At 50.2% G+C, this 26497-nt stretch overlaps 1 protein-coding gene across 10 annotated transcripts; it reads right to left on the reverse strand.

Moving 5' to 3' along the window:
• Positions 1-525: 525 nt before the first annotated feature.
• Positions 526-26046, reverse strand: LOC125725145 (abl interactor 2-like). 10 transcript variants are annotated; one of them, XR_007387366.1, is made up of 12 exons: positions 25638-26046; positions 11085-11252; positions 9739-9915; positions 8051-8148; positions 5728-5877; positions 5135-5256; positions 4761-4862; positions 4178-4241; positions 3419-3580; positions 2866-2952; positions 2396-2569; positions 2156-2293 (listed from the first exon to the last, which is right to left on the reverse strand). XR_007387366.1 is itself a non-coding variant. In XM_049001752.1 (11 exons), the coding sequence occupies exons 1-11, from the start codon at positions 25752-25754 to the stop codon at positions 2118-2120; spliced, it is 1632 nt and encodes a 543-aa protein (XP_048857709.1). In that variant the 5' UTR covers positions 25755-25987; the 3' UTR covers positions 526-2117. The 10 variants fall into 10 exon arrangements, 9 of the variants coding, with proteins under 9 accessions (XP_048857709.1, XP_048857711.1, XP_048857710.1 ...); XM_049001752.1 differs by lacking the exon at positions 4178-4241 and having other exon boundaries at positions 526-2293; positions 4761-4961; positions 25638-25987; XM_049001754.1 differs by lacking the exon at positions 4178-4241 and having other exon boundaries at positions 526-2293; positions 5135-5253; positions 25638-25985.
• Between the last annotated feature and the right edge of the window lie 451 nt (positions 26047-26497).

Raw genomic sequence — 26497 nt, forward strand, 5'->3', positions numbered from 1 at the left:
TTTCCCCCTTGTTCACATGTAACTAGGTAATTAGTTTTAGTCCTGTGTGTATCCGCACGCAACTGTTCAGCATTCCGTTCAGGTTATAGCCCTGCCACGTGTTATCTGGGATCGGCTGAGCCTTGCTTTATAAGGAGGACTGATTTTTCTACCACTGATTCGCTGGAGAGATCCATGAGTCATCCTACTGCCGACATCCAGAGAACTCCATAAGTGTAACACTGGTTGGTAGTGCATTTAGTGTCTGTTTGGCTGTTGGTTGACACAATGCAAACTGAAATGCTCCTGGGAGGTAGTTATCAGTGTCAGAAATTGTCAAAGAAGCAGGTGCCCAAATTCTACATTTCATTGCATTTCCTGATTGGGGGTTGTCGTTGGTGTTGTATGGGTGATGAAATGGAAATGGAATTTCCAAACCCGTCCTCGTGTCCCAATTATCAGCTAAGAGGCACCACCTTAAACAGACACGCCAACTCTAATTCAGACTAAGTAGTTCATACACACAGAAAACACTAGGAGTCGCCCTATATTTCCAATGTTCATTTTTATTGTATACGTCTCAGTATATTGGTTCATGTGCCTATGACAGTGGAGTCGGGGTGGGGTCACATGTCCACACATCATGCCACGTGGCTGTGGCATCCAGTTTCTGGGTGGGGCTTTGGTCGCTCCACTGCAGGCATCAGCGGCGGCACAGTGACAGAACATGCGAGATTGACGAGTACGAGATCACTCCGGAACAAACGCAAACGGCAACGTCATACCTTTACACCTGAGTAAGCCAACCAAGAGCTCTGCACCTGGAGCCGAACACGAGTGTCTGTCTCTGCATACCCTCCCCCCGCCACTCCCATCATCCGAGCGCCTAATGAACAAGATCCTGAACCGTATTGGCCCCTATTCCTTGCTTTCGTATTGTCCAACACTGGGTGGTGCTGATTCGCCTCTTTCCAGAGTATTGAAACAAACTTTTTCTAATACATCGCCGATTTAGTAAAAATCGGTCGCAGTCCTGTCTATAAAACAATGTGCTTTTGTTAATCTGAAACACATAAAATTAGGCATTTCAGAATTATTACAGACACCCAACGGTACGCTTACAGTGGCTGGCGTTTACGTAAGCCGCCCGCATGAAGTGGAACAGATTTTGTGTCAAAGTCTTCTGAGTCCAGATGCAAATTCACGAGCAAACGGCGTGCGTGTTTGTGTCCAAAAGCTAAAATACCCGTTAGTGTTTCGGCATTTATGTGAACATGAAGTTAAAAGCCAACAAAAGGTTTTTCCACTGCGACAAAAACACCGCTCAGCATTTTTAAAATGGCAAACGCGCATGCAAGCGCACGCACACGCAGACGCACAGCACCACACCGGCACATCCCACGACGTAAAACGTTTGACATGTCATACAGATACGCGATACAGGACATGAGCAAGACCGAAAAGCCTATTTAGAAACAAAATAAAGATGGTGAAATGTATATAAATTTAAAGATTTTATTTAAGCATGCAGTTTGTGTAACCCTACATACACAGTATCTCAAAAGCTATTAGGCCTGAGATCAGATCTACTAAACAACAGCTTAGAACAGAAGAGGAAAAATAATGGATAAAAAAAAATGTACATAAAAGGTTATCCTCACAAATGTAGTACTGCATATGAGTGAGGGTTGACCGCTTCTCGGCTGCTTTACACGGATAGGCTTTCCCTTCCCATCATAATTTGTGTCCAGCCTTCCCACAATGCACCAGGCCAAGACATCGGTCAAGCCCCACCATGGGCTGCCTGCCAGCCAAGCTTTAGATGATGAACGCCGAGATATCAATTAAAAATATGCCGGAGGTTTGCGTTTTCCACCATAATGAGAGGTGATAGTTCGGCCATATCAACAACGATCCACTTCAACACATGTAAATACAATGGCTTTTTACAACCGTCCTTCATGTTATGTGCTGCTGAATTCACTAACATTCATCTTTAAAATACACTTACCCTCCATCACATTAAAGTTCGAACCCCTGCTCAAATAAGCATCCCACCCCTTCCCAGCAGCGATGACGGCCCACATCGATCAATTATGCATACGCCGTTTTGGATGGATTCCCACGCCACCTACAGGTCACTCCGCATAGTGCATGATGGACTCCACGTAGTTCCCAGGGAAGAGTCCTGTGGTTCCACTCATCACGCCCTCGTACCAGCCGTCGTCGTTCTTCTTGATCACGTAGACTATGGCTCCCTCCTGGAAGGAGAGCTCGTCCTCCTTGTCCTTGATGTAGTCGTAGATGGCCACCACTGAGGTCCGTCAGTATTTGGGGAGCAAACGGGGAAGCGAGGAGGTCAACGCCAAGGAGCAAAGGCGGGAGGGAAGGAGCAGAGGCGGGAGGGAAGGCCCACCTTTCTCCAGGTAAGTGCGGGGGGCCCACGGCGGGTCTTCCTCCGCGTAGGGGTCGCTGTACTCCACCACAGCTGACTCCTCCTCCTCGTACTCCTCAGGAGGCGGCGGTGGTGGGGGTGACCGCTCAGACGCCGGCTCGTCGGAAGGAGGCGGTGGAGGAGGCGCGTCTGAGACTGAAAGCACGAGCGGTAAAGACGATTAGCAAGACGAACAAAGAAAAGCATGTGAAGACGGAGCAGTGGCTTGTGGGATAGTCAGTGACACGCTCTCCCCCATGCACTGCGCTGTACGCGGGCTTAGCGAGCATCGCGTCTGATAGGGTTTCTTTGCTGTAGGCTGCCACAGCTTTCACACTAAGCGAGGCACGCTGATGTGTTTGAGCGCCACCTGCTGGCGACAGGGCTGCCAACCGGCTCCTCCAGGGAGCGGACTGTGGCTGGGGGGGGGGGGGCAGTTCGTGGCCACTTACTGGTCTCCTGAACCCGAGCCACGAAGCCCACCAGGGGGAGCTGTGGAGTGATCTGCAAGATGGAGGGGGGAGGGGGAGCGAGCGAGCCTGCTCTCCAGTGATCCCACCCCCGACAACGAGCACGAGGCCGGGTGATTGGGAGGGTGGAGCAGAGGTGAGGAGGATGGATGAGGGGGGGGGGGGAGACAGAGGGCAGGTGGTTAGTTTGGTGCACGGACAACTGCTGTGAGGAACAGAACTCTTCTACATAGCAGTGAGGAAGCGGCCAACAATGACCCTGCCAGTTAGCATCAATGCCTAATGCCACACACACGCTAAAAAGGGTTCATTTAGGATCTACTGTCCCCCCCAACCCCCACAGCCATAACAGTGAAAGATAGCTGCTATGATCAGTTAGTCTCGAGGGGCACAAGCCAAAATCCATGTATATTTAAGTATAATTACACACCATTAAGGTGAAACAAATTCTGTCTGAAAAAGAATGAAATCATTTAAACACTAAGCAGGCATCTAATACTACAGGTGACCGCTTGGTCGGAGTGGTTTTCCATACCTTGGCTCTGGTTGTAGTAGGGCCCCCCATTGACTTGGTTCTGGGGGAGGCCGGGCTGGCCCGTAGCAGATGGGGGCCGGCGGTACGGCAGGGACCCCCCCACCGCGGGGGTGCCGTGCCGCGACACCGGCCGGTTCATGCTGTAGAACTGGGCAGCAGGGCCTGTAATGCAGAATGGCGCCAGTGAGAGGTGCTGCAGTGCGCTTTGCTGGCCTGAACGGTGGCAGCAGTCATTACTAAACGACGTGCTCGAGCAACAGCTAGTTCCATTCTTCCACACCGGCCAGGCATGTGGGTTTTTGTCTTTAGCTTCGTAAATGCTTAATGAAATTAACTACGCAGGCTCTATGTCATACCCATTAGCCGTCCGCAGAGTAATGGAAGACTTTAGCTCAGCTGTGAAAGATGAAGGTTCAAGATGAAAATGAAGATTCAGGTCCTCAGGGAGTTGATTACTACCCTGTTTCCCGTGTGAGATTTTGTGCAAACCAGCTTCACATCAGTAAGTTCATTCTGGAAAAGGGCAGGCCAAACGGCTGACTTGAGTGTGGAGTTTCAGGCCAGGATCTTCTCCAAAGCCCACAGTCTAACATCTCCGAGCATAAATCACCAACCAAAGGGATCCAAGTACACCAGCATGCAACACAGAGCAGAGCCAGATCCAGCTGGCAAACCCACTCATGCCGTTTGGGTTCAGGATGAACAGGAAACAGGCAGATGAGCTGCACAGGAAGTAGACAAACCCACACACACACACACCTGGCCTGCGAGTGTACCGGTGAAGGATTTCCAGACCATTCTTTAATCTGAACGATAATACTACCTGCAAACACCCAGGAAGAAGTTAGGGGCAGTTATCAGGCAGATAAAATTAGAGGTCAAAATGACAAGGAGGTGCAGCCTAAGGTGAGTGTGGGAGGAATTACGTTTTGGCACAAGTGAAGAGTGAGGTGGGGTTGATATCACCATTACAGCACAAACTCAGCACTGGGTTTGCCAACAAACATGCATGAGAAGGAGGGCATATCAGTGTCACGATGCGATGCAGCCAGTGATGGGCACCCTGAAATGGCACAGGCCTGTCTCCAAGGAGACAGCCCCCTCCCAGAGCATGGTGGGATCTGGGATCACCAGGCCACCATCATGCTGGAAGCGTGAGGAGTGACAGTGGTTCGAATTCCAGGGGCATGGTGGCGAGGTGAAGATGAACCTGGAAATAATGGTTTTCGTGGTCGGTAGGATCCGGCGAAACCAGGCCAAAGTGCAGCGTGTATGGGTACATGCAACTGCCCCCCCCAAGCACAGTGGGGCAAAGGCCCGGGAGGGGGAGCAGGGCACTTACCTGGCGCAGGGGTGCTGTTGGCAGAAGAGGTGGCGACAGCAGAAGCGAGAGCGGGGAGCTGGGAGGGGGGAGCAGCCTCGGGCGGGGCCTCTGAGGGGGGGACTGGGAATGGGTTAGGGGCGAGTACAGGGGCAGTGGGGGTGGCGGAGGAAACTGCGCTTGGTGGGGCGGTGGGGGCACCGGCGCCCCCGGTGGTTGCGGCTTCACAAAGCAAGCAGGAGGCAAAGGAGACGGGAGCAGGAGAGAAAGAAGGAAGTACCCCGATTGGTCAGCAAAATCGCCCCAACGCCAGGGACACACAGCGATAGGCTGCACGGCCCCGTGGAGGCGGCCCGTACCATCACTGCCACGCGGAGGGGGGCGGGCGGGCCTACCTGGAAAGGCACTGGGCGGAGAGGGGGTGGGCACGGCCATGGGCACGCCCACGCTGCCACTACCGCTGTTCTCACGGCTGCTGCTGCGGCTGCTCGGGTGGCTGCCCCCACTGCTGCCACTGCTGGGGGGAAGCGGGGAGGCGTCAGGCGTCACGACTGTCACTGCACGCCCCCCACCCACGCCCATTATCACCCGCGATAAGTGACAAATAACGGCGCAGCTGTAGGGTTGCTGTCAGCACTGTGCACGTCCAGAGGGATCCAAGCTCAGGGCGGGCAGCAGCGAGACCGGAGCGAGTCACACCGCCTTTTATGAGAGTGATGGACTGCAGGAGACTCGGAGCCTATAGAAGCGCCCCCCACCCACAGCAGGGGGCTTCAAAGACCTGGGGGGCACCATGCGTTTATAATACCGGGTTTGAGGAAATATCCCTGCAGAAATAGCAATGTCTAAAACACAAACATTTCTCAGGTAAACAAGAGAAAGCGCGGGTGTGTGCGTGTGTGTGCGTGCGTGTGTGTGCGTGCGTGTGTGTGCGTGTGTGTGTGTGCGTGTGTGTGTGTGTGTGTGCTCCTAGGCCCTGTGCAGGTACCTGTACGTGCGGTTCCTCTGGTTGACGGACGCCGTGCGCACGGGGCTCGGGTGCTGTGCGGACGGCAGGGTGCGCGTCGGACTGGCAACATAGTCGTTAGGGACCACAGGTGGACGCACCGGCTCAAGCGTCCTATAGGGGGAGTGCCGCCTGTGGGGGGGGGGGGGGCACGACACCACTTAACATCCATGGGGCTGTCAGGAAGAGTGCATCTAAAAATTTTAAAACAGCATGAGGAGGGGGTTCCCCGAGAGACCTTTTAACAATATTGACAGGGACCCTGGTCACTCTCTTCCTTCTCTGTTCTCCTAGGGCCACCATTGCTGGTGGAAACCAGCACCGAATCAGGCCGAATAACCACCCCAACACAGGGCAAGCCGGTGCACCCAGAAATCTCCACACAGAGCTCTTTCTGGACATGGCAGGGAACAAGTGTGAATGATGACATCAACCCAATGACGAGGTGTCCAACCAGGGGGTGTCACCGGTGGATGGGAGTGGTAGGGGTCCCTGTTCTGTCTACGCTCAGACACACAGACTCAGACACAATGCAATAATCGGGTATTTCTGAAGCATCCCCCGTTAGCTTAGACACCCAGGCCAGGGAGGCTGCTTGGTTGCCAAGTCTTGCTCATGCCTCACCGTGGCGACAGTGCACATCCCTACCTTGCAGGCCAAACACCCACTGAGCAGTGCTGTGATTCACTCCACGGCGGCTCCTCTCCTCCCCTCCTCATCCCTCCCTCATTCTCTCTCTCTCTCCACCCACCGAGTTCAGCTGTGTGCTTCAGCATTTAACGGTATTTATTACTTTACCAGTTGGCTTATCAGGATGAAGCAGGATGGCAGACTCTTACCCCAAACTCCCAGAATGCACTGGGGCTCTCTCCGAGCAGACAGCTACACTTTCACATCTTAGAAACAGTGGATTCCACCTTAAAGCTGCAGCACGCATTTCCATGCTGACAGACACATCCTGGAAGCTGGGGAAGGCGTGCACTGAACATGAGGGGGGCACTGAACATGAGGGGGGCACTGAACATGGGGGGGGCACTGAACATGAGGCGGGCACTGAACATGAGGGGGGCACTGAACATGAGGGGGGCACTGAACATGAGGGGGGCACTGAACATGAGGGGGGCACTGAACATGAGGGGGGCACTGAACATGAGGCGGGCACTGAACATGAGGCGGGCACTGAACATGAGGGGGGCACTGAACATGAGGCGGGCACTGAACATGAGGGGGGCACTGAACATGAGGGGGGCACTGAACATGAGGGGGGCACTGAACATGAGGGGGGCACTGAACATGAGGGGGGCACTGAACATCCCGCTACTGCAGGGGAACCGGAGAACTGGTGCCGAAGTGCCGTTTGGAAGATGTGACATGGAGGGGATGTGCCAGGGATGTGCCAGGGATGTGCCAGTCTCAGGAGACTGGGCAGCAGGGCAGCACTCATCCGGACTGTATCCCACACACACACACACACACACACACACACACACACACACACACACACACACACACACACACCTCGCTCGCCAAGACAGACAAAACACCAGGAGTAAGCAGTAAGCAGTAAGCTACGTTCAATGAAAATGTCTGCTAAATGTCGCATATAAAGACTGGCCCGTTTGCATCTGGACCACAACACCCCCCTTTCTTTCTTTGAAATCCCTGAACTGAAGGCTTGCAGCCACTTTAAATGTCACCTAAAAGGTCAGACAATCCCCCCCCCCCCCCCCAGATAGTAGAGGTGAGAGTCAGAGTCTAACACACAGTAGTTTTCACCTTCCCCCAGATCACCTTATGAGCACACAGCCCGAACAACACAGATAATCTCAAGTCTCCAGCCTATCACACGCCAGCAACCTGACTGCCCCCGCGGCCCAGCCTATCACACGTCAGCCACCTGACTGCCCCCAGGACCCAGCCTATCACACGCCAGCAACCTGACTGCCCCCGGGACCCAGCCTATCACACACCAGCAACCTGACTGCCCCCGCGGCCCAGCCTATCACACGTCAGCCACCTGACTGCCCCTGCGGCCCAGCCTCTTAAGATGTGGGCTATCCAACTGCCCCCAAACCCGGCTCCAGTGGTGCAAAGGGGCAGTTTTCTCAGTGAATGAAGACACAATGGGTGTGAGCCATTCATAAAATGTCAGTACGAGGTACAATCAAACTGACAGAGGAGATGATCAGAGGTACCCCACACGCCAAATTACACACACACCAGCCCCAGAGAAACACCGGCACATACAAACTATACACTCGCTCATTAATGACAGTCCACACCTAGACACACCCCACTTACGTACCCGACGGTGGCCTTTCCCGACACGGGCGGGCTTGGGGGCTTCTGGGCGGGTGGGTTTGTGCGAGGGAGACCACCCATCTTCGTGTTCTGAGTGTTCACCTGCAAAGGAGAGAGGTTGGGCGTGAAACACCGCAGGCAGGGCAGGAAGAGCTGCTGAGGGAACACACAGGACCACCAACAATAAAAAAGGACGACCTGGTATCCGCAGCCAAGACAACAGACAAGCATGGAGCAGGATCACTGATAAACACCACGAAACACCACTTCCCATCCAGCCCCACTGCCAGCGCAAACGCTAACCGGGTTAGCCATCGCGATCATGCCCAGAAAGGAAGCAGACAGGATCGCTTCTTGGGCTTCTCCTGCTTCAACGACACACACGTCGTGCCTCTCTTGTGCAGTGGTGTCCTCAAAAACGGCACGCAAGTTTTGGTACAAACAGGTTCTGTGTACCATCTGTCGCTTTCCTGCTCTGGACAGTCAACTAATACCCAGGTATGACTTCAGGACCGAAAGTGCAGCAAAGAGTCTGTCAAAGCAAAGATCGATCTGTCAATCAGATTTCACTCCTTCGCTACTGAAGCGAGTGTCAGAAAAACTGGCAGAAAGGGTAGGTGGGATATTCATCACCGATGGAAGTAGCCGTTACCCGCTTCGATGTCAATGATCCACATTTACAACATGTAGTTCAAGACCCAAGGACACCAGGACCTTCGATGATATCTTCTCTGCCTCCCCTCCATCATCAAGAAACACTTTCTTAGCAAAACACCTCATCTTCCTCAGATCCTCTGGGCAGTAATTAGACCTAATGAATGGTTTTTTAATGGTGCAGAATGTGGGGGGGGGGTGGCCTTACTGAGTCACTGCTCACTGATAATCAACCTTCAGGAGGATCATTGCTGTTATAAAACAGCGCTGAGATGTCGCCCCTTCGTGATGGAGCCCAGATTCAAAAGGGGACTGGGGGAGGGACAGAGAGATCATCTGTAGGTCCTTCTACATGCAAGACAACCATTAAGACAGACTCCGCGAAGTCACAGCCGTTATAATGCTTACCTTGAACCTAAGCAACCACTTAGTGATTTTAATGCAGGCAACACAAAAAAAAAAAGAGAGAGAAAGTAGTCGAAAGGTTAGTGGCTGACGGTTGTAAAATGGCAGAGAGTAAAATCCATGAAAATCCCCCCCCAATGAGGGCTTTGTTAGGGAGTCCAACGCCATGCAAACAATGTGTCACTAATATAACAGATCTGATCATTTAGACAGGCCATTAAACACCCAAGACAGGCTTTCCTGTCATCTTGGGATCTGTTACGCACATCCCTAAGTAATGGAATCTACACACAGCCTTCTTCATACCCTAGCAAACTGCGAGAGGCATTCTCCAGCTGTAGGTGGCTGGAGCGAACGCCCTGCGGAACCTCCATCACCATGTTATGCTGTGTCAGGGAGAACCAGCAGCCACCAAACACTGGGGGCAGGGGCAGGAGGGGGGGACATGCAGGCTAGCAGTGACCTAAAATGCTGCACTTAGCAAAGGCTTAGCAGAGCTAAACTGACTGAAAAAAAAGCATGGCTGCATTTAAGGGTAGAAGGATTTATTTATGTATTTACAGAGGCAGGCTGGATTCAGGCTAAAATGCCAGTATTGCCCACATTTGAGAAATACCTCATTCACTGCCATACCTTCACTCCATGGCCGATGTCATCCAGTATGTTGAAGTCGATTGGTTTCCGGATGTAGCGCACTGGCCTCTCGGGATTGGCCGGAGCGATGATTTTGTGTGTGCGGGAAGTGTTCTTATTGGTGGTCAGGATGCCAATCTCCCGCCGGGCGACCTTCTCCTTATGGATGTCCACCGTCTAGACGAGGTAGAAATGTCAGCACCTTGTATTTGAGACAAACCGTGCGTTTCCGCAAAACAGGAAACCTGTAAATGTTTGCTGCGGCATTCCTGTCCTACGTGACTGCCACACAGTGTGTCCATCTTTATAAAGAAATACATCCACCAAACATTTCTGGTGAACATTTTGCCGACTGGAGGTTCTACAGAGCTTTTGAATTTTCATCCTGTGGATGAACAAACACGAGCCGAGGACGTAAAATGCTGGTCAACCTGTAGCTCAGCGTGTTGGATCGTTTACTCAAAGTCAGAAATGGGTAGGACTTTAAGAGACCGCAGTCCGGCTAGTGAAGATCTCAGTAGTCTGGAGTATGAGGAATTAACTTCATTCAAACATCACAGTAACCAGCGTGGCGTTTAATCCAATTATGCCAAGAGACGGAAAGACAACAGCTCTCAACAAGCCTCAGGAAGAGCCAGCGGACATTTAACACAGGCTGGTGTCAGAACGCTTGGGCTGGCGAGTGGCCGGGAGAGACCAGCTAGCTGGATAGCGAGCAGACGGCCGTCTGGGATTCGACAAGCCGCTCATCCCATCTGGGGCCTGGCTCTCTGTCAGCACACAAATCCAAAAGGGCCCCATGACATTCTGCATTAGAGAAAACTTTCCCATAATGCCATGCTGTCCCCCATCTCACTGTCTCCCCCTCACAGATGTTCCTGAAGAAAACTGTGGCCTAATGTCATGCAGGCATAAAGAGTTCAATTACCCTGTCAGTCAGGGAATAAAGAAGTTCTCTGAAAAATAAACAAGCAGAAGCTCACTTGACCGCTGTCCCCACAAAACTCAAATGTACTATACTGATCTGTCTCCGGTCCCATGGGCAAAAGAAGTGTCACACTGTCCAACCCCACAGGGGCTTCTGTGTGATGTTTCTTAGGAACGGGCCTCATTAAAACACACCGGAGATGGGGGGGGGGGGTCAGTAAACACAGCCTGTGGCCCAGGGGAATGCTGTTGCCACAAGAGGGAGCCACTGGTCATCAGAAAACTTCACAGACGCCGAGCGTGAACGTGTCAGTGAGCACCAGTGAACTTGAGCGTTGTCCTGCACCCCCGGTGCCGAACATGGCCGCTTTCGGCCATCCTGCCTGTGGCTCGGGGCCGCAGTGTCCGACGGGGCCCACCTGCGAGATGTGGTTGATGGAGGACTCCATGCGGCGTAGCTGCGAGGCCTGAATGTCCAGCATCTGCAGCACGTTGTTGGCCAAGGTGTTGATGAGATAGGCCACGCTGGCCAGCGACTGGGTGGTGTAGTTCTTGGTCTCCTCTAGGGCTCTCTGCTTGTCTGGTGACTGTGGAGGGAATTGAGAGGAGAGGAGAGGTGAGTGCGTAGGATGACAGTGGCAGGTACCACCGGCAGGGACATTATTCTTTTCCAAACGTGGCCATCAGACGTTTATACAATGGGTCACTCACAAGCGTAAGTAACTGCAAACTGCTCCTCCAAACACAGCTGTTGTACCCTTGAGGATTATCCCAGACCTGGATCAAAAGGGTTAATCTAATGGAAACACTTGCTGCTCTTGGTAATAGGAGCGGCTAGCGATGCCTGGCTCTCTGTGGCATGGCTTGCACCCACTGTCCTGCCGTCCTGTTCCTCTCTAGATGCCACCACTAAACCCAGTGCCCCCTTGTCCACCTCACAATGGGCCATTGTGCTGTGGTACTCAGTGCATGTCCTCAGCACGCAGTGAGGCTGAAAAGCAGCAGGCCGCGGCGTACGTGAACCGGCAGATCAGAGCCATGCTAGGGGCGGGCGGGGGGGTTGAGGGTCACTGGGCTGGAAACACCCGATGGATAAGCGCAGTGCACTCTCTGAACCGTCACTCTGCTGGGCTGGGGGGAGGGCAGCTTGTTGGAGCCAGGATAATGAAGGATGATGAGGACACTGACCTGGGACCAAAGCAATCACAGCAAATTAAACATCCCAGCAGCACACTGAACAGGTCCTCCAACATCGTGTACTGGGGGGGCGTAGTTATCCTCCTTACTTACACCCATTTCTTAAAAGGGTCGTGCTGACAGTCGGCGGCTTTTCAGCAGACTGATATTTAAAGAGGATTAAACAGTGCGAATGAGGGAGCGTGGAGCGGCCTGACGAATCACCCCGGAGAATTACCACTCAGCGGAGACCTGCACAGCGCCCCCTGCCTGTGTGCAGGTGAATTTAATAGACCTCCAGTGCTTGACGGAGAAGCCTGCTGTTATCTGGGGGGCTTCTCAGGTACAGCGTCACATGTAGGTTACGAACGGACGGACGCGGCCATACCCCCGGAGTGAATCCGCAGCTGACAGGCACACTTTCACCAGTGCGACAGCAAACAGTACTATGCTCTGAAGGAGGAAGATAGTCCCTGCTATGGATGAGAAGTAACATACTCAACTAGCAGGAGAAGCACAGAGAGCAAGACGGCCATGGACACCCGGGACCCAGAAAGTCGGAGGCCCAGTAACAGTGGTGAAGCAGTCGTCCGCTGCTGACCTCAGTGAGGATAACATGCATCTCCATCCTGAGTGTGGAAATCACACCGAGGCAAAGAATCAGATTCACCAGCAGGAGGCTCAGCTGCAGAAAAACAACAAGACGGGAATGACAAGAGGGACAGTGGGAGGAGCAGAGCCGTCAGCCGGCGTCTCCGGCCCGCAGGAGGGGGATTCAGGAAAGGAGAGGCGGCAGGTGGCCGGATGGTGCGCCACTCACTGGGCGCCTTGTTCTTACACCGCCGCTGGCCTCCTACACGCAGCAGGTGCCTGAACAGTGGCGGCTTTCTTCTCATTCCAGTCGCACAGCAAGCGCACGAGCGAGCCTCAGGAGGCGGCCGCCGGGACAGCCCCCGCTCACCCTTTGTCCCGTCCCGCTTGCGATGCGAGAAAAGGCGCGACTCACACAGAAGCACGTCACCTGCGCGGGAGGCCCATTTGCATTGACCGCCGGGGCGGGAGGAATGCAAAACTCCGCACGAAGGCACGAAGGTGACAGTGCGGTCGCGCCCTGGAGAAGCCCCGGCTCGCAGCGAGCCGCTGTGGCCCATCTGCCCTTTGTGCAAGAAATAATGAACTGAATGTGTAAACTGTGCAGCTGCCTGGGCCATTGTGTTCAGCAGGGCCGGATCATCCAGGGTAATCTGTCATTACTGTGTCCATCTGCTGCTCGCAGTCGTTGCAGTGTTACTTTCTTCTGGCATCCTACTCTGAATGCAAAAGAAACCAGACAGATCTCTTGTCTGGTGTGTGCAAAGCCGATTCTGAAAGATCTCAGTCGACCAGGACGGGTTTGGAAGCAGGAAGTACCACAGGGCATGACATATGCAGGCTTCCAGCGAAAACACGGCAGGAAGTATCCAATAGCTGTGCCGAGCGTCGAGATTGGAAACGGACATAGCACGGTATACATCCGGGTACAGGTGGAGGTTCTCCCGCAAGAGCACAGGATGGCGGGCGAGATTCTCCGGGCCTACTGCTGCCCAGGACTATTTACTACTGGCAGACAATTCGTCAGAGATACACAGTCACTTTAACAAAAGGCAGTGAAAGGGGCTGTTCCTGGCGGAGGTGTGATTTGCATGAACCGTATGAAAAGTTCACTGATATACCATCTGGCAGAGACCGAGAATCTGAAGTGCAGCTCGAAGTTTGATTTTAGATGTTAACAGATTCCACAAGTTGAGCATAGTGCATGCGATCATATTTGAAATTCTTATTCTCCCACTATTTAATTTAATTAAAAGCAGCCGCTCTCTCGCACCCTGCCGCATCCCACACATCTCTCAGGAACCACACAGAATTTTAGCCTCCTTAACAGAGACACATGAATTTACACCTTTAAACCCTACAGTCCTTAAAGAGCATCATGTTTCTTAGCTGAACATCACTGATCCATTCAAGGTCTGAGTCCTCATCCTGATGCAGATATGCAGCGTCGAACAGAACCTGGAACAAATTTTACTCCAGTGGGGGGGCTCATGGGTGTCAGCAGGCCGTCCACTACAGGATGGCCTTGGGGGACAAACCCTGCAATTCTGTCTGCACCCTTTCACCCCCCCCCCCCCGTTACCTCAGTCTCTATGAATGGTGCCACACAAAACAATGCAGCCCCCCCCATCCAGCCAAACACACGCCCCGAGCTTTTTACCAGGCCTCCCCGGGAACGCTCCTTCACCGCTGGCTGACAAGACCCCCGCTGGGTGCTTATATGTAGCAAATTTGGTGCGGCCTGCTGAAGCATGTGGCACACGGGAACCCAGCTGGCCCCAGAGTTCGCCAACTGCCCTCTGTGACCCCATGGCCACCTGGGCAACTTGGATTTCACTCGACAACAATGAATTAGCAGCGACTTGGAGACATGCGCCATCAGAGGGCCGAATGGGAAGAGCAGAAGGGGGCCGAGGGCCAACTGTGCTGTTCGCCGGGGATCCAAGGGGCCGAGGGCCAGTTGTGCTGTTCGCCGGGGATCCAAGGGGCCGAGGGCCAGCTGTGCTGTTCGCCGGGGATCCAAGGGGCCGAGGGCCAGCTGTGCTGTTCCCTGGGGATCCAAGGGGCCGAGGGCCAACTGTGCTGTTCGCCGGGGATCCAAGGGGCCGAGGGCCAGCTGTGCTGTTCGCCGGGGATCCAAGGGGCCGAGGGCCAGCTCACCGCAAGACCAGGTCTCCGGCACTCTCAGAAGCGTATTAAATGTTTGGCTGCTTCAAAAGCAGCAACCATTTTCCCTGACTGTGATCCCTGGAGCCCAGTAAAATGGTAGGAATGATGGACTAAGCCATGACCATAATGCAATTTTAGTTTTACTTTTTAGTTCAGGAAACAAGGCCACTGAAGACATGCGGACATCGTGCAACTTGCTTGGAGTTTCAAAGCTCTCGTCTACACACCAGAAACAGCTCCGATCATCTCACAACCGTGAAGAGCAGCAGTTGTTCTCAGATTGCTATGCAACGAAAGCTTGGAGGCACCAAGGTCTGTTTCATCCTAGCAAATATGACGGAGGCAGACAAGTGTAGAAAACATGCTGTCAGCCCACACTACTGCCACACCGTTGAAGCGATTCAAGGCCATAGATGGTAGCAACTCAGTGAATCAATACAGAACAAAGAAAATTGTTTCTAGCTCCACAGAAGCATTTGATGAAATCAAGCCACATTTAAAAATTAGGTAGTAAGATAGACTTCCAAAGAGATAAAATTAAATGAAGGAGCCCATCATGTGATGTGTTATACCACTTTTCCTAAAAAATGCCTTTTTAAGACAATTGAGGTGCCCGCCCTCTTCCCCCAGATTCACCGACCCACTTTCTGCTTTTGAATCCAGGTGCTACACCAGGGGTAGGGAACCTGATCCATGGAGAGCCGGTGCGGGTTTTTGGGATGACCTCTCAGTCAGCCAATAATAAAAGCAGTGATTCTCAACTCCAGGCCTTGGAATCCACTGTTATTGGCCGATTGAGAGGCCATCCCAAAAACCCGCACCGGCTCTCCATGGATCAGGTTCCCTACCCCTGTGCTACACCCTCGTCCTTATCTGTAGCTGGTGCTCTGGAAGCATGGCAACACCATGGCCACACAATCTTCAGACTCTGTTAGTCTGTGTTTACTCTGCCTACTGCTGAGACTTCAATGAAGCAGGGAGTCCCAGCGCTGCAGAGTCTTTAAACGTTTCAGTATCTGAAGACGCTGGAATCAAAATAGCAGGACAGCGAGGCAGGAGGGAACAGGGGGAGGAAAGCAACTCCTGCAGCACAGTGTGCCTGTAATTCCCCAGGATGAATAGGGAGCGTTAGTCTACAAGGCGAGTCACACATGAGCAGTTGGAAACACGCATACAGAGGCCTTGCAGCACCCTGATCTTCAGACAGACAGGCGAAGATGCTTTCACAACGTCTCAAAGCTTCAAAAATCTCCAGGTGCTCTCACACATCAACTAGGAGCTGGGAAGGTACCCAAATCTCAGCCCTTGACCAACCAACCACCTCCGGCTCACCTCCCAGGGACATGGCTGGGCTCGGTGTAACTCAAGGGGCACTTCTTGGCCACATCTCACCTGAATGCAGCTGCAGAAGAGGCATTCTCCTATGTGCATTTAACCCCCCCCCCCCCCATCAGTGGAGACCAGGTGGCACCATCAAACTAACCCTACATGGGCATGTATTCTTCACGGTCACACAGCTAAATGGAATACCTGACCACTCCTCTGCACCCTCAAACAGACCACCCCCTCACCCCCTTTTAACTGTCCTTAAGCTTTCTCCTCATTCCCCCTCTGTCTGAATGGCACCTTAACCTGACATTTGTATGTAAATAATCAGTAACTGGAACAGTTACTGATTACTGCTCTCCCCATATTTTTTTTTCTTTCTTTAAGTAAAGAAGTAAAAGTGGAGGGCATGTGAAGCACAGGTCAGTGTCCCGATTCCATCCAGAAAGCCTGTCAGCAAACCATGGGACAATGGGGCAGTTTGACTAGAGCGAAGTCCTCGCAGATCCTGTGCTTTTCCACACCATTTAAATAACATTACACAGCAAAGGCTTAGCGATCACGTCCGACAAAAGACTGAGAGGCTTGCCGAAATCGAAACCGTCTCTGAAAAGGCGTCCTCAAAATCTGCCAAGACATTATGGCGATGAGCAGGAACATACGGGCACGGAAGCCTCTCCGGCTTCACAGTCTGCCATCTTCTGCTGCGAGCTCCGCCCCAAACACAAGGGCCCTTTCAGGATCGCCGAAAAGGGGGAGCAGAGAGAGCAGAGTCTTACCACTCGGGGTCATTTTTAATTCTGCTTCCTGCACCACAGCCCTTATTATCTGCCGACCGACTTGACTTTGAGAAGCTGAACACACCAGGAGGTGGAAGCAGCACATTTCCTCCTACACGCTGCCTCACCTGTGTCTAACCCATGCTTTGGCCTGACACAGACTTCAGGGACCAGATTAAGAGCAGAGGTGGGTAGTTCGGGTTCAGAGAATAAAAATCCAGACCAAGATTTGGCTTCAACCAACCAGTTGAGTATAAAGAATCAGTCACAAAATACCCAACTGGTCGGTTGAAGCCAAACCTTGGTCTGGATTTTTATTCTCTGAACCCGAACTACCCACCTCTGCTATTAAAACCCATTTAACATAAAAACTAGGGCTGGGACTTTAACGCATTAATTTCGATTAATTAATTACGGAAAAAATAATGAATAAAACAAAAATTACGCATCTTACTTGCACTATTCTGTCCTTTGCCAATGCGAGTGCGCAGTTTTTAGCTTGGCAGATAGCTAACAGGCTCCTCCAATGAACATCCAAAAATCTTGCAGAAAAATGGGAGCAGTTGTCAATCAGTACTTCGGCATTTTTAGTCAAAATTTCCAGTGTTCTGAGGAGCTCGCTCTGTTTTCCGCACTCAGGTAATGGTCTGTGTGGTAGACTGATGGGAAAATAAGATTTTGAAGGTTAAGCTTATGTATATCCATTCATTCATCAAACAAACTTAAAATTTCTTATTTCTCGTGTCAAATATTGAAATGTGATTAATTTCGATTAATTACAAAGATTCTAATTAGATTAATTTTTTAAACAAGTCCCACCCCTATTAAAAACTACAATGTGACAACACCTCAAGCACTGAAAGGATGCAACCCTCCATTCCACCTTATCAATTGCAACATCGCCAATCAAGGACTTAGGCTCTGACCTAAGGGCACTGTGGGCATTTCGGGAACGTTGTTGTGCTCTTGGGCATGTGACAGAGTGGGATCAATAGGTTTCATCTAATTATTCAGCACTTCTCTAGTCCTGGGGAAACCTCAATTTTACATGCAGTTCTCACCCCCAAAATTACAAATGGCAAACGAGCTGCTGAGAGGGTTAGGCTGCAGTGTCCCTCCTACGCTTGAGCGTTCAGTCTTTTTCCAGTCCCCAGTATGTCTGTCTGATACTGCGGTACAGACACCAACAACAAAGAAACAAACCTCAAATCTAGTGTTCCTGTTTTCATTTAAACATAAAAAGTCCCTGCATAACAGAGGAGGAAATAGTTTAGTCTCAGAACCTTCCACCCCAGGGAACAAATGTGAGAACTTAACCCGGCCTACACCAAATGAGTCACACAGCTCTTTACTCCAAACCAAACAGCTCCGTCCAGCCTCTCTCTCCACCACCCCCAATCTCTTCACCCCCATCAAAAAACATCAAGGAGGAGGAGGATATCCTAAGGAGCCCCCCCCCAGACACACCAAGCTCACAGACCTCCTCCCTAATTCTAGCCTGAAGAAACTCACATGGACTGATTTTAATAGCAGTACTACATTAAGACGGAGGACTCAATGAAGAGCTTGATGATCAAGTGAGCTGCAAAATTTGGCGTTTTAGCATTTGGATTAAAATAAAATTAATCTAATGACTGGAACTGGACCTGGCTATACTGGAATGGATGCAGACTTAACCCCCTGTCTCTCCCACTACAGTGAGATGCTTTGGCTGAGACTTTAGCCTAGAGAGCCAGGCCCAGCAGAGATCCCAAGTCCTCATCCAGGCAAAGGCATCGGGCCAAAAACCTTGCAGTCTGGAGAGAGAAGGGTGGTTCTCCCAAAAACAGATGCATCACACATAAGCTCAGTATCACTCCAGTCACTCTGACCACCATCAGTGTTACAGGGTGATTTTAACTAGGAAGAGAAGCGCCGGGAAGTCAGAGACACTTGCCACCACAACAGTTCCCTGCTCTTCTTCACAGCTGAACTGAACAACGAACGCATCAGCCCGCTATTTCCCTTCCTCAGCCCTGATAACCCTGCGGAGCTAAAGCAGCAGTAGGTGGGGGGGGGGGGCTAATCTTACTAGTGCCTCCTCCTGGGCTTTCAACAGGTCAGCTTCCTCCACTACTCTGCCCGGAATAGGCTAAAATGGTGCATTTGAATGACAAGAATTTTTATCGTAATAACATTATGACCCTCAAGGGCTGAAAAGGTAGCGTCGCTTAGGTCAGTTACTGATTCTGAAGAGCAGGAACTCGCTACACATTCACCCAGCTCTGGCAGAGAAATCATAACATTGGTATAAACAAACCGTGCATGGGTGTGCACTAAGGCTAACTGCCAACATGGGGAGGGGGCGGGGCTTTTAGAACTGCTCACAGCTGCTGCGATCTGCTTCATCCCTCCCCCTCCAAGAAACAACCCCCTCCACTATTCCGTATGGCCTTGTCTTGGGACCGTGCTCTCATTCGTAAGGTCGAGACGTTTAGAAAGAGGAACGGGAGGTGAGAGGGAGAGAGACGAAACACACAGGCAGCCATCGATAATCAGATCTAACCGGACAGAGTGTTTTTCCAGTTCAATTCAATTCTTATTTGTGCATTTTCACATCATTACACTGTCTCAAATCTCTTGACATTATCCCTGCTCAGCGTGCCCCGAGTGCAAGTAAGCAAAGGGTTCATATTTTATTCTGAAGGTGATGACTGGAGCAAAACTCCCTGCAGTGGAAGTCTGCCCCAAATTAGTGGGGGGGGGGACGGGAAGACCATGCCGCAAACGCGCAGTCCGGCGTAGGAAGCGGATGACCTTGCGCCATGTGGAAAGGCTTTGCCACGCGCCGGGCCCCTTTCCCAGTGATGGTTACCCGTCTCATGGGCTCCGCCATGATCTTGCCCGTGTGTGTTGGCGTACTGCCTGCCAAAGGCCAGAAGTGTTAAGGGGCTGCGAAGCAGAAGTTCCTCTGAAAAGAACAATGAAAGGGAAATGATAAAACTCCTGAATGCATTTCCTGTCTACGGCACTCAGAACAGCAACCGTATGGTCTTGTTTTTGCAGAGCACTCTAAGAAAGAAGGCGGCAGCTCAATTATGTCACACTTGCACCAACGTCAACAGAATGGCGAAGGAGAAGACAAGCCCACAATAAGGCTTACTTACCATCATGTCCAGCACACAACTATCAGAAAAGCTCAGCACCTAAATGGTTAAAAGCTGCCCTGTGGAGGAGACCACCTCTGGTCATAGGGACTTACAGACCAAAACCAAACCTGTGCTTCAGGCCAGGAGGTGAAGGCTGAGGCCACAGCAGTATCACCACTGGGGTAAACCACACTCTTGGGGTCTACCTCCTAAACTGAACCACATTGTCCTGGCTGGCAGCTCATAATAAATGACTGCAGGACAACATGAGCGTGACATTAATGAGCAACCCTTAGGTGTGACTAGTGTGGGATCCAATAGCAGACGCAACAGCATTAAAATGTCACAAAAACAAACCTTGGCTATATCTTAAATTTAAGCCACAACCAAGAAGAATCAAATATTACCCTCAACGAGAGCCAGGCAATGGAATCAGCGATAGGGATTGTAAGGCATGATCCAAAGAGGGCAGCAGACAGAACCACATGATGTGGGAAAAAGGGAGAGGAGAGGAGTCTGACGAAACAGTGGGAAGGATTAAAACAGTGAAATGAGACCGTGTCAGCCTCAGCACAAGGGAAACTCAGGGAAAACAGTCGTGTTTTAAGAAGGGCTACAGCGGAGTGTGTGGGTTGGGAAAAATCTACCATTGTGGTCTGCAGGCTGAGAGAAAAAAAAGCAGCCCATTCAGAATTAAACAGCAGATAAAAGTCAATGAATAAACCCATCACCTGTCTTGGCCACATCCACCCCCTCCCTGCCTGAAAGGGACGCATTATACTTGCAACCAGTTTACAATGAGCATCCACATTTACTTAGCTAGCATTTGTATCCATGGTGATGTGCGAAGCAGCAAGGTGCTAAAAGGTATTTCAGCAGGGAACCGGCTCCAGTCCCTGTCCTTCATTGCCATGACGCAGCTTCCTCTGGCCAAAACTAACATCGCCTTCGTCACCTTCCTCATTTCTGGGCACAAACAAAACTTATTACCCGTCAGAAACAGGGTACGACCCTCCCCAGTAAGTCACGCACCTACTGCCGGATTCTACAGGCAACCGGACTCGCTTTTGCAGGTTAGTGTGAAAGCCAGAAGCCGTAATAAACTGGGGTCCCGCTCTCATCACCCGTTGGAATCGTTCGGCCGGCTGCTGGCTTGCACTGCAGCTGTCCGTGTCCCAAACACGCTGCGTTCGACATGCGTTGCTGTGGATACAGGTTACGGTAGGTAGACGGGTTATTGGCGGGATCCAAAGAGATTCAGGGCAGGAACTACTCATGCCTTTAGAATCGCTTCAAGGGCAGACGAGTCCTGAATTTGGAGAAGTCATTTCCCTCCAAGCGCTTTTTAACAATGTTTTTACTCACAGAACCAACTGGATGTTTTTCTTAACTGTATCCCTTTCATAAACACTCCAGCACGTGAAAATCCCAGTAGGGCGGCCCTTTCGGAGATGACTGGAACCGCCACGTTTGCCGCCAACAATCGCAGCACGTCCGAAGTTGCGTGACGCATCCTAGTCATGCTAATGCATAGCCGCACGGTAAGCAAGCCTACCTGCGCACCGCTAGCATTCGAATGCAGAGGCATGATTCACCGTCCGGAGCAGCAGACTACGTGGCTTCAGTGAGCAGGTGTACCTGACAAACTGACCAGCGAGTCTACATCTGGCAGTTGAAATTTCATGCGGCAAATGGTCGTATAACCCAAGCATTCAATATCATGCAAATGAAATTAAAGAATGCAATTCTGTGTCAAAAATGGAGGAGTTTAAATGTCTGCAATGGTTTGTCACTAGGTTTTGGCACAATCCAATCAACAAATTCAAACCTGCCATGACAGAGACTAAGAGGCACAGGCTTTACAGCTGTTCCATTAGCTCAAGTAGGGACACGCTGGCGCAGGGGAGACCAACTGCCCTCATCGGTTCCTCATTTCAGCTGCACAGACGGAGGACAGCTGACTCAGGTGAATTTTCAGGAGAGTATCCTGCCCGTAGAAACCCCTGATCACCCCCCCCCCCCATCTGGAGAAAGCAGAGCCGAGGAGACGACTAACACATGTGACCAAGCGGGATACATTCCGGCCTGCAGACTTCATGAAGACACAACCCTCCATAAACCACGATTCAAGTTAAAAGCGCTCACTGCAAAGCACTGGGTCTGTGCTGCCTACTCATTAGTAGTACCAGTCAACATGTACACAGCTGCTTATCATCTAACCAATGTGACCCAGTTCCTAACCATATTTCAAGCTGAAAGTTTCACCAGAAAAATTCAGTACCTCGATCAAGGCACTACAGTCAGGTCTCTTGAAACAGAAACCTTTAGACTAGAGGTGCATGACCTCAACCACTTAACTATCCATTATCTTAGACACAGTTCTTCGTCATGTGGTTATGCGTCCTGCAGCTTGTTGCCAGGGGCAGCTCACAATATGTATCAACAAGTAGTTCGTGGTTACTGCCCTTCAACCAAGGGCAGATGATCCACACATAGACTAGAGATTTCCAGAACTGGCCATTTTCTTGATTTTCAATCATCTACTCATAACAACACTGGAAAATGTCACTCACAAAGCTGAAGGCACCTCTTTCCCTTCCCATCAAAGGACTGAAGGCCCAGACCAGCTCATAAAGCAAGGTGCCAACTATGCAACAGCTTGTGATGATTATAGTGGGAAGGCAGTCAAAGACTCCCCCCCCCAAGGGAACAGAACAATGCCCACTCAATGTGGACCAAGGACCAATGCTCCCTTTGGGGGTAACCTCTGCATGTCTAAGGTATTCAAATGTAGAAATTTAGTCATTCAAATTTCTAACACAGGAAACAGAAAAAGGAGCAAAATATAGACAACATACAGAATAGGATTATAAAAATAAAAAAAGTCTAAATGGAAAATAAGCTTAACAGAAAGGCAAATGGAAAAAGCAGGGTTTGCGGTCCTGTGTCCTTGCCAAACATCTGATCTGCAACAGGTTTCTGAATGTTGTGTAAGAGCAATTTTATTTTAAAACATGCAACAGCAATATTTTCTGCTTTGTTTGTTACACTTTTATCCACATTTATTTAGAATTTGTAAATTGTTTCCACCTTGCGTCCATCCTCCACCTTTGTATCTGGTACAAGACAGCAGACTATTTTCACCTACCAACTGAAACAGTGTTGAATGCGCAAATTCAACAATTTATTCCTTAATATATTCCTATGAAGGAGAGAAATGGTCAGCGATGAATCAGCACAGATCAATGGGAAGCCTTCCACTGACATCAGAGATAATCTCTGCTTCTCATCAAAATCAATCCCCCCAGTTGTGTGTTAAAGTGAATCGTGCATTTGGAAGCAATTCTCATCGGCGTTCCGCAGGGCAAAGCCCTCATCTGACACAGAGAGGTTAGAGTCTCCCCATGTCCACTGTAGTACAGGCCACAACATGGCAGTGAGCTTTCAAGAGCATGCTCTCTCTCTCTCTCGTACACACAATATAGCAATGGGGTTAGTCAGAGTCAAGCAGCAATGTGCTGATAGGTATCTCCTTGTGGCAGCCCTCACCATGCCCCCAGTCTTAGTAGCTCACCAGGCCAGATGAACATCTCCCAGCTCAATGCACTTTGTGCAATTTGGCGAAACAGAAAAAAATTAAAAACACTTGCTTGAACATTAATAGAGGAGCATCATCACCTAGATTCCAAGATTCACATAGATGGTGAGTCGAAGGGAAAAATCACAGAATAAAGATGATCAGTCAGAATGAAAGCAAGACGCATTTAATAACAATTCATAAAAAATAGCATCGTCAAAGTGCACATTTGCTTTAAAGGGTGAAATTCACTGACATCCCTAACCATACATATCTATACACCTGGGACTGAGACCATGAATGTACAGGTTTTCTGTTATGTTTAGGGGACAATGATGACCTAATGATTAGGGAAGCATGCTTGTGATTAAAAGGTCGCTGGTTCGAAAATCAGCGAAGTACCGCCCCCCATGCGCTGTTCCCCGGGTGTTTAATAATAGTTGTTCCCTGCTATGTTACAATGTCACATACGAGTTAAATACAGAGGACACACTTCATGTTGCTATGGTGTGTCAATGACAATCACTTTCACTATGAATTAACGGCTAAATTGAAAGTGAAGGCATTTAATTTCCACATAGAAATGAAACATTAGTGATCTACCACGCTACACCTTTACATATTATGTAACGCAAGATTACTGAATATTAAGCAAATATTAGTGCAACTTGACTGTTCACCAACCCTCATACAAGTCATACATATTTGAGAATCTTTGAGCCTATAATTAGCTGCATATTGTTAATTATATTAAGGTCACGGAGAAGAAACACTAAGAAATTTTGATATTGGTAGACCATCGCCAATTATTTGGTAAACTGACACTTCCTCGTGGCCAAAAAAACATTCCCGGAACTTTTACCAGTAAATAACCCACAGATAGCTAGTGTTTTCCGTATTAAACGTGTGGCACAGAACAGCCGCTATAGATTAAGCAGTTAAACGCGATAGGCTGCAGATGCAGTACTGGAGTTTAGCTCAAACTCACAAAAGACATCGCAGCGCTAAGCAGCAATCTGCTGCATTCTCTCATGCTGCGCGCTGTTCTCACCAAACACTGATGAAACCTAAATGATTCTTCTTAGAAGTCGCACACAAAAATGTGTGAGCGCCTGCTGAATCTAAGAATACTTTTTACCCTGGGAGGCGTCTTGCTCATCAACGCTTGGATTGGACTCCTGGAAAGTTGCAGCTCGCATTTATCAGATCAGAAAGAGCGAGTAACCTTGTAATCATAATTACACAAGAAATAAGACGGTACTCAACGCGCCAGTCCATGCTGTATATCTGCGCCTGTTCACGTGCATATCCAGTTACGGTCCGCAATATTTGTAATTTTCTACATATAGCTCAAACACTGCAGCTGATCAATATTATTTCAAAAGTAAATGCAGACAGATACATAAACAAACAAGTCTATTTAATGGGCGTCACTTGAGCAGTGATTTTCGCCTTATGACAATGGCTTAAGTAAAGCGATTGCAAACCCGAATCGACCATTTGTAACAACCGCCAGCATGTAATATATACATCGCAACAAAGTTAAAAGTCACCTTAAGCTCTCCGATGCATATGCACAGCAGCGAATAACAGAATGAGCGTCATTTATAAGGCTGATAAAACTTAAAGTACAGAAAAGTCCGATTCATTCGTCTTTTGGAGAGAAAGCCGGCGGGCCGCAGCCAGATGCATCCCGCCCAGCACCGATTCCACATCATCGCTAACCAGTTAACTACCCAACAGGTATGGTTAGTACCAGAGGAGACAGGTACTGTTACCGTTTAAACTTCAATTAAACCCAACTAATTGGGTTAATGAAGTCGGTCTGAACACAAACTCATTAATAGTCAGAGTTAAACATAATTCTCAAGTAGATAACTAGTTGGTTGGAATTAAAACCTAACCCAACTGGAACCCTAGGTTGGAAGGTCTAACACGTTAAGTTAAATTTCCACGAGAGTCGAAAAACTGCAGCCAATGTGAAATACGGAGCGAGCCTGAGGGGCTGCCGGATCACCGGCGAGAAAATGAGGAGGTGTCCGAGCAGGGGACTGTATACGGGGGAGTGACCGGCGAGGGAATGAGAGGCACCGGCGGGAGGACGAGCGCCGGACGCATGGCTCTTGGGAGCTCCGCACGGCTGGCAGCGATCGATCCCAGCACCGGTCATGCGCTTCCCCACCCCCGCGCCCGTGGGAGCAGCCGCCGTTCTCTGCTCCTTTTTACCTGGATGTAGTTGTTTTCGCAGTACTCCGCAACCCGCTCCAGGTTGGTGAAGCTGTCCAGTAAAGCCCTCCGACCTGCTGGAATCTCCTCTTCCAAAAGCATCTGCAACTCCGCCATCTTTACATGTTTTTCCTCCCCCCCCACTACTCCTCCTCCTCCCTCCCAACGCTGGAACTGAGTGTGCGCTCTTCCCCGGGAAGCGCGCTCCCGGCTGGCATACGGGCACGCTCTTCCACAGGAAGCGCTGGAGCGCGGCACTTCCTCCCGGCTCGAGACTGCGCTGACACCTGGTGTCGAAGGAAAAACCAGCGCGAGCGAAGTTGCCAAACAAAACAAAAAACATGTAAAACAAAAAACACTACTGCTGATGTAACGTGTCTGCGAGATAATTAACCAATTACTAAAATGAAGATTTTGCTGATAATATTGCTAGTGGTGCTGGTAGAATTGGAAAATCAATAGTACTGAACGAAAACATTTAACAGCTTAAATAAAATTAAAAACTGGTCATTTCTACACATGAATCACATCGCTGCACTCGCAAATGTCAAAAGAAGTCTTAAGTGCGGCGCTCACGTGCAGCCTGGCGTTGCAGTTGTCATGACAACCTTAAAATCACCCCCCACCCATTCCAATCAATAAAAGAGAGTCCCCTTCTATTATAAACAACAGAAGTGCAGAAATCTGGGGGGAAATTTAGTAGCACCCATTTAAAAAAAAACCTAAAATACATTCACCACATTTTAAGATATTTCAGGAATCCATTGACTTAATCAAGATTCATTTTTTAAACATGTACATTTAACCCTTGAAGCACGTGATTACCAGAGCTAAACATAAGTTTTCTGGATAGTATATAT

Source organism: Brienomyrus brachyistius, unplaced genomic scaffold (assembly GCF_023856365.1).
Source record: "Brienomyrus brachyistius isolate T26 unplaced genomic scaffold, BBRACH_0.4 scaffold62, whole genome shotgun sequence".
NCBI classification, from domain to species: Eukaryota; Metazoa; Chordata; class Actinopteri; order Osteoglossiformes; family Mormyridae; genus Brienomyrus; species Brienomyrus brachyistius.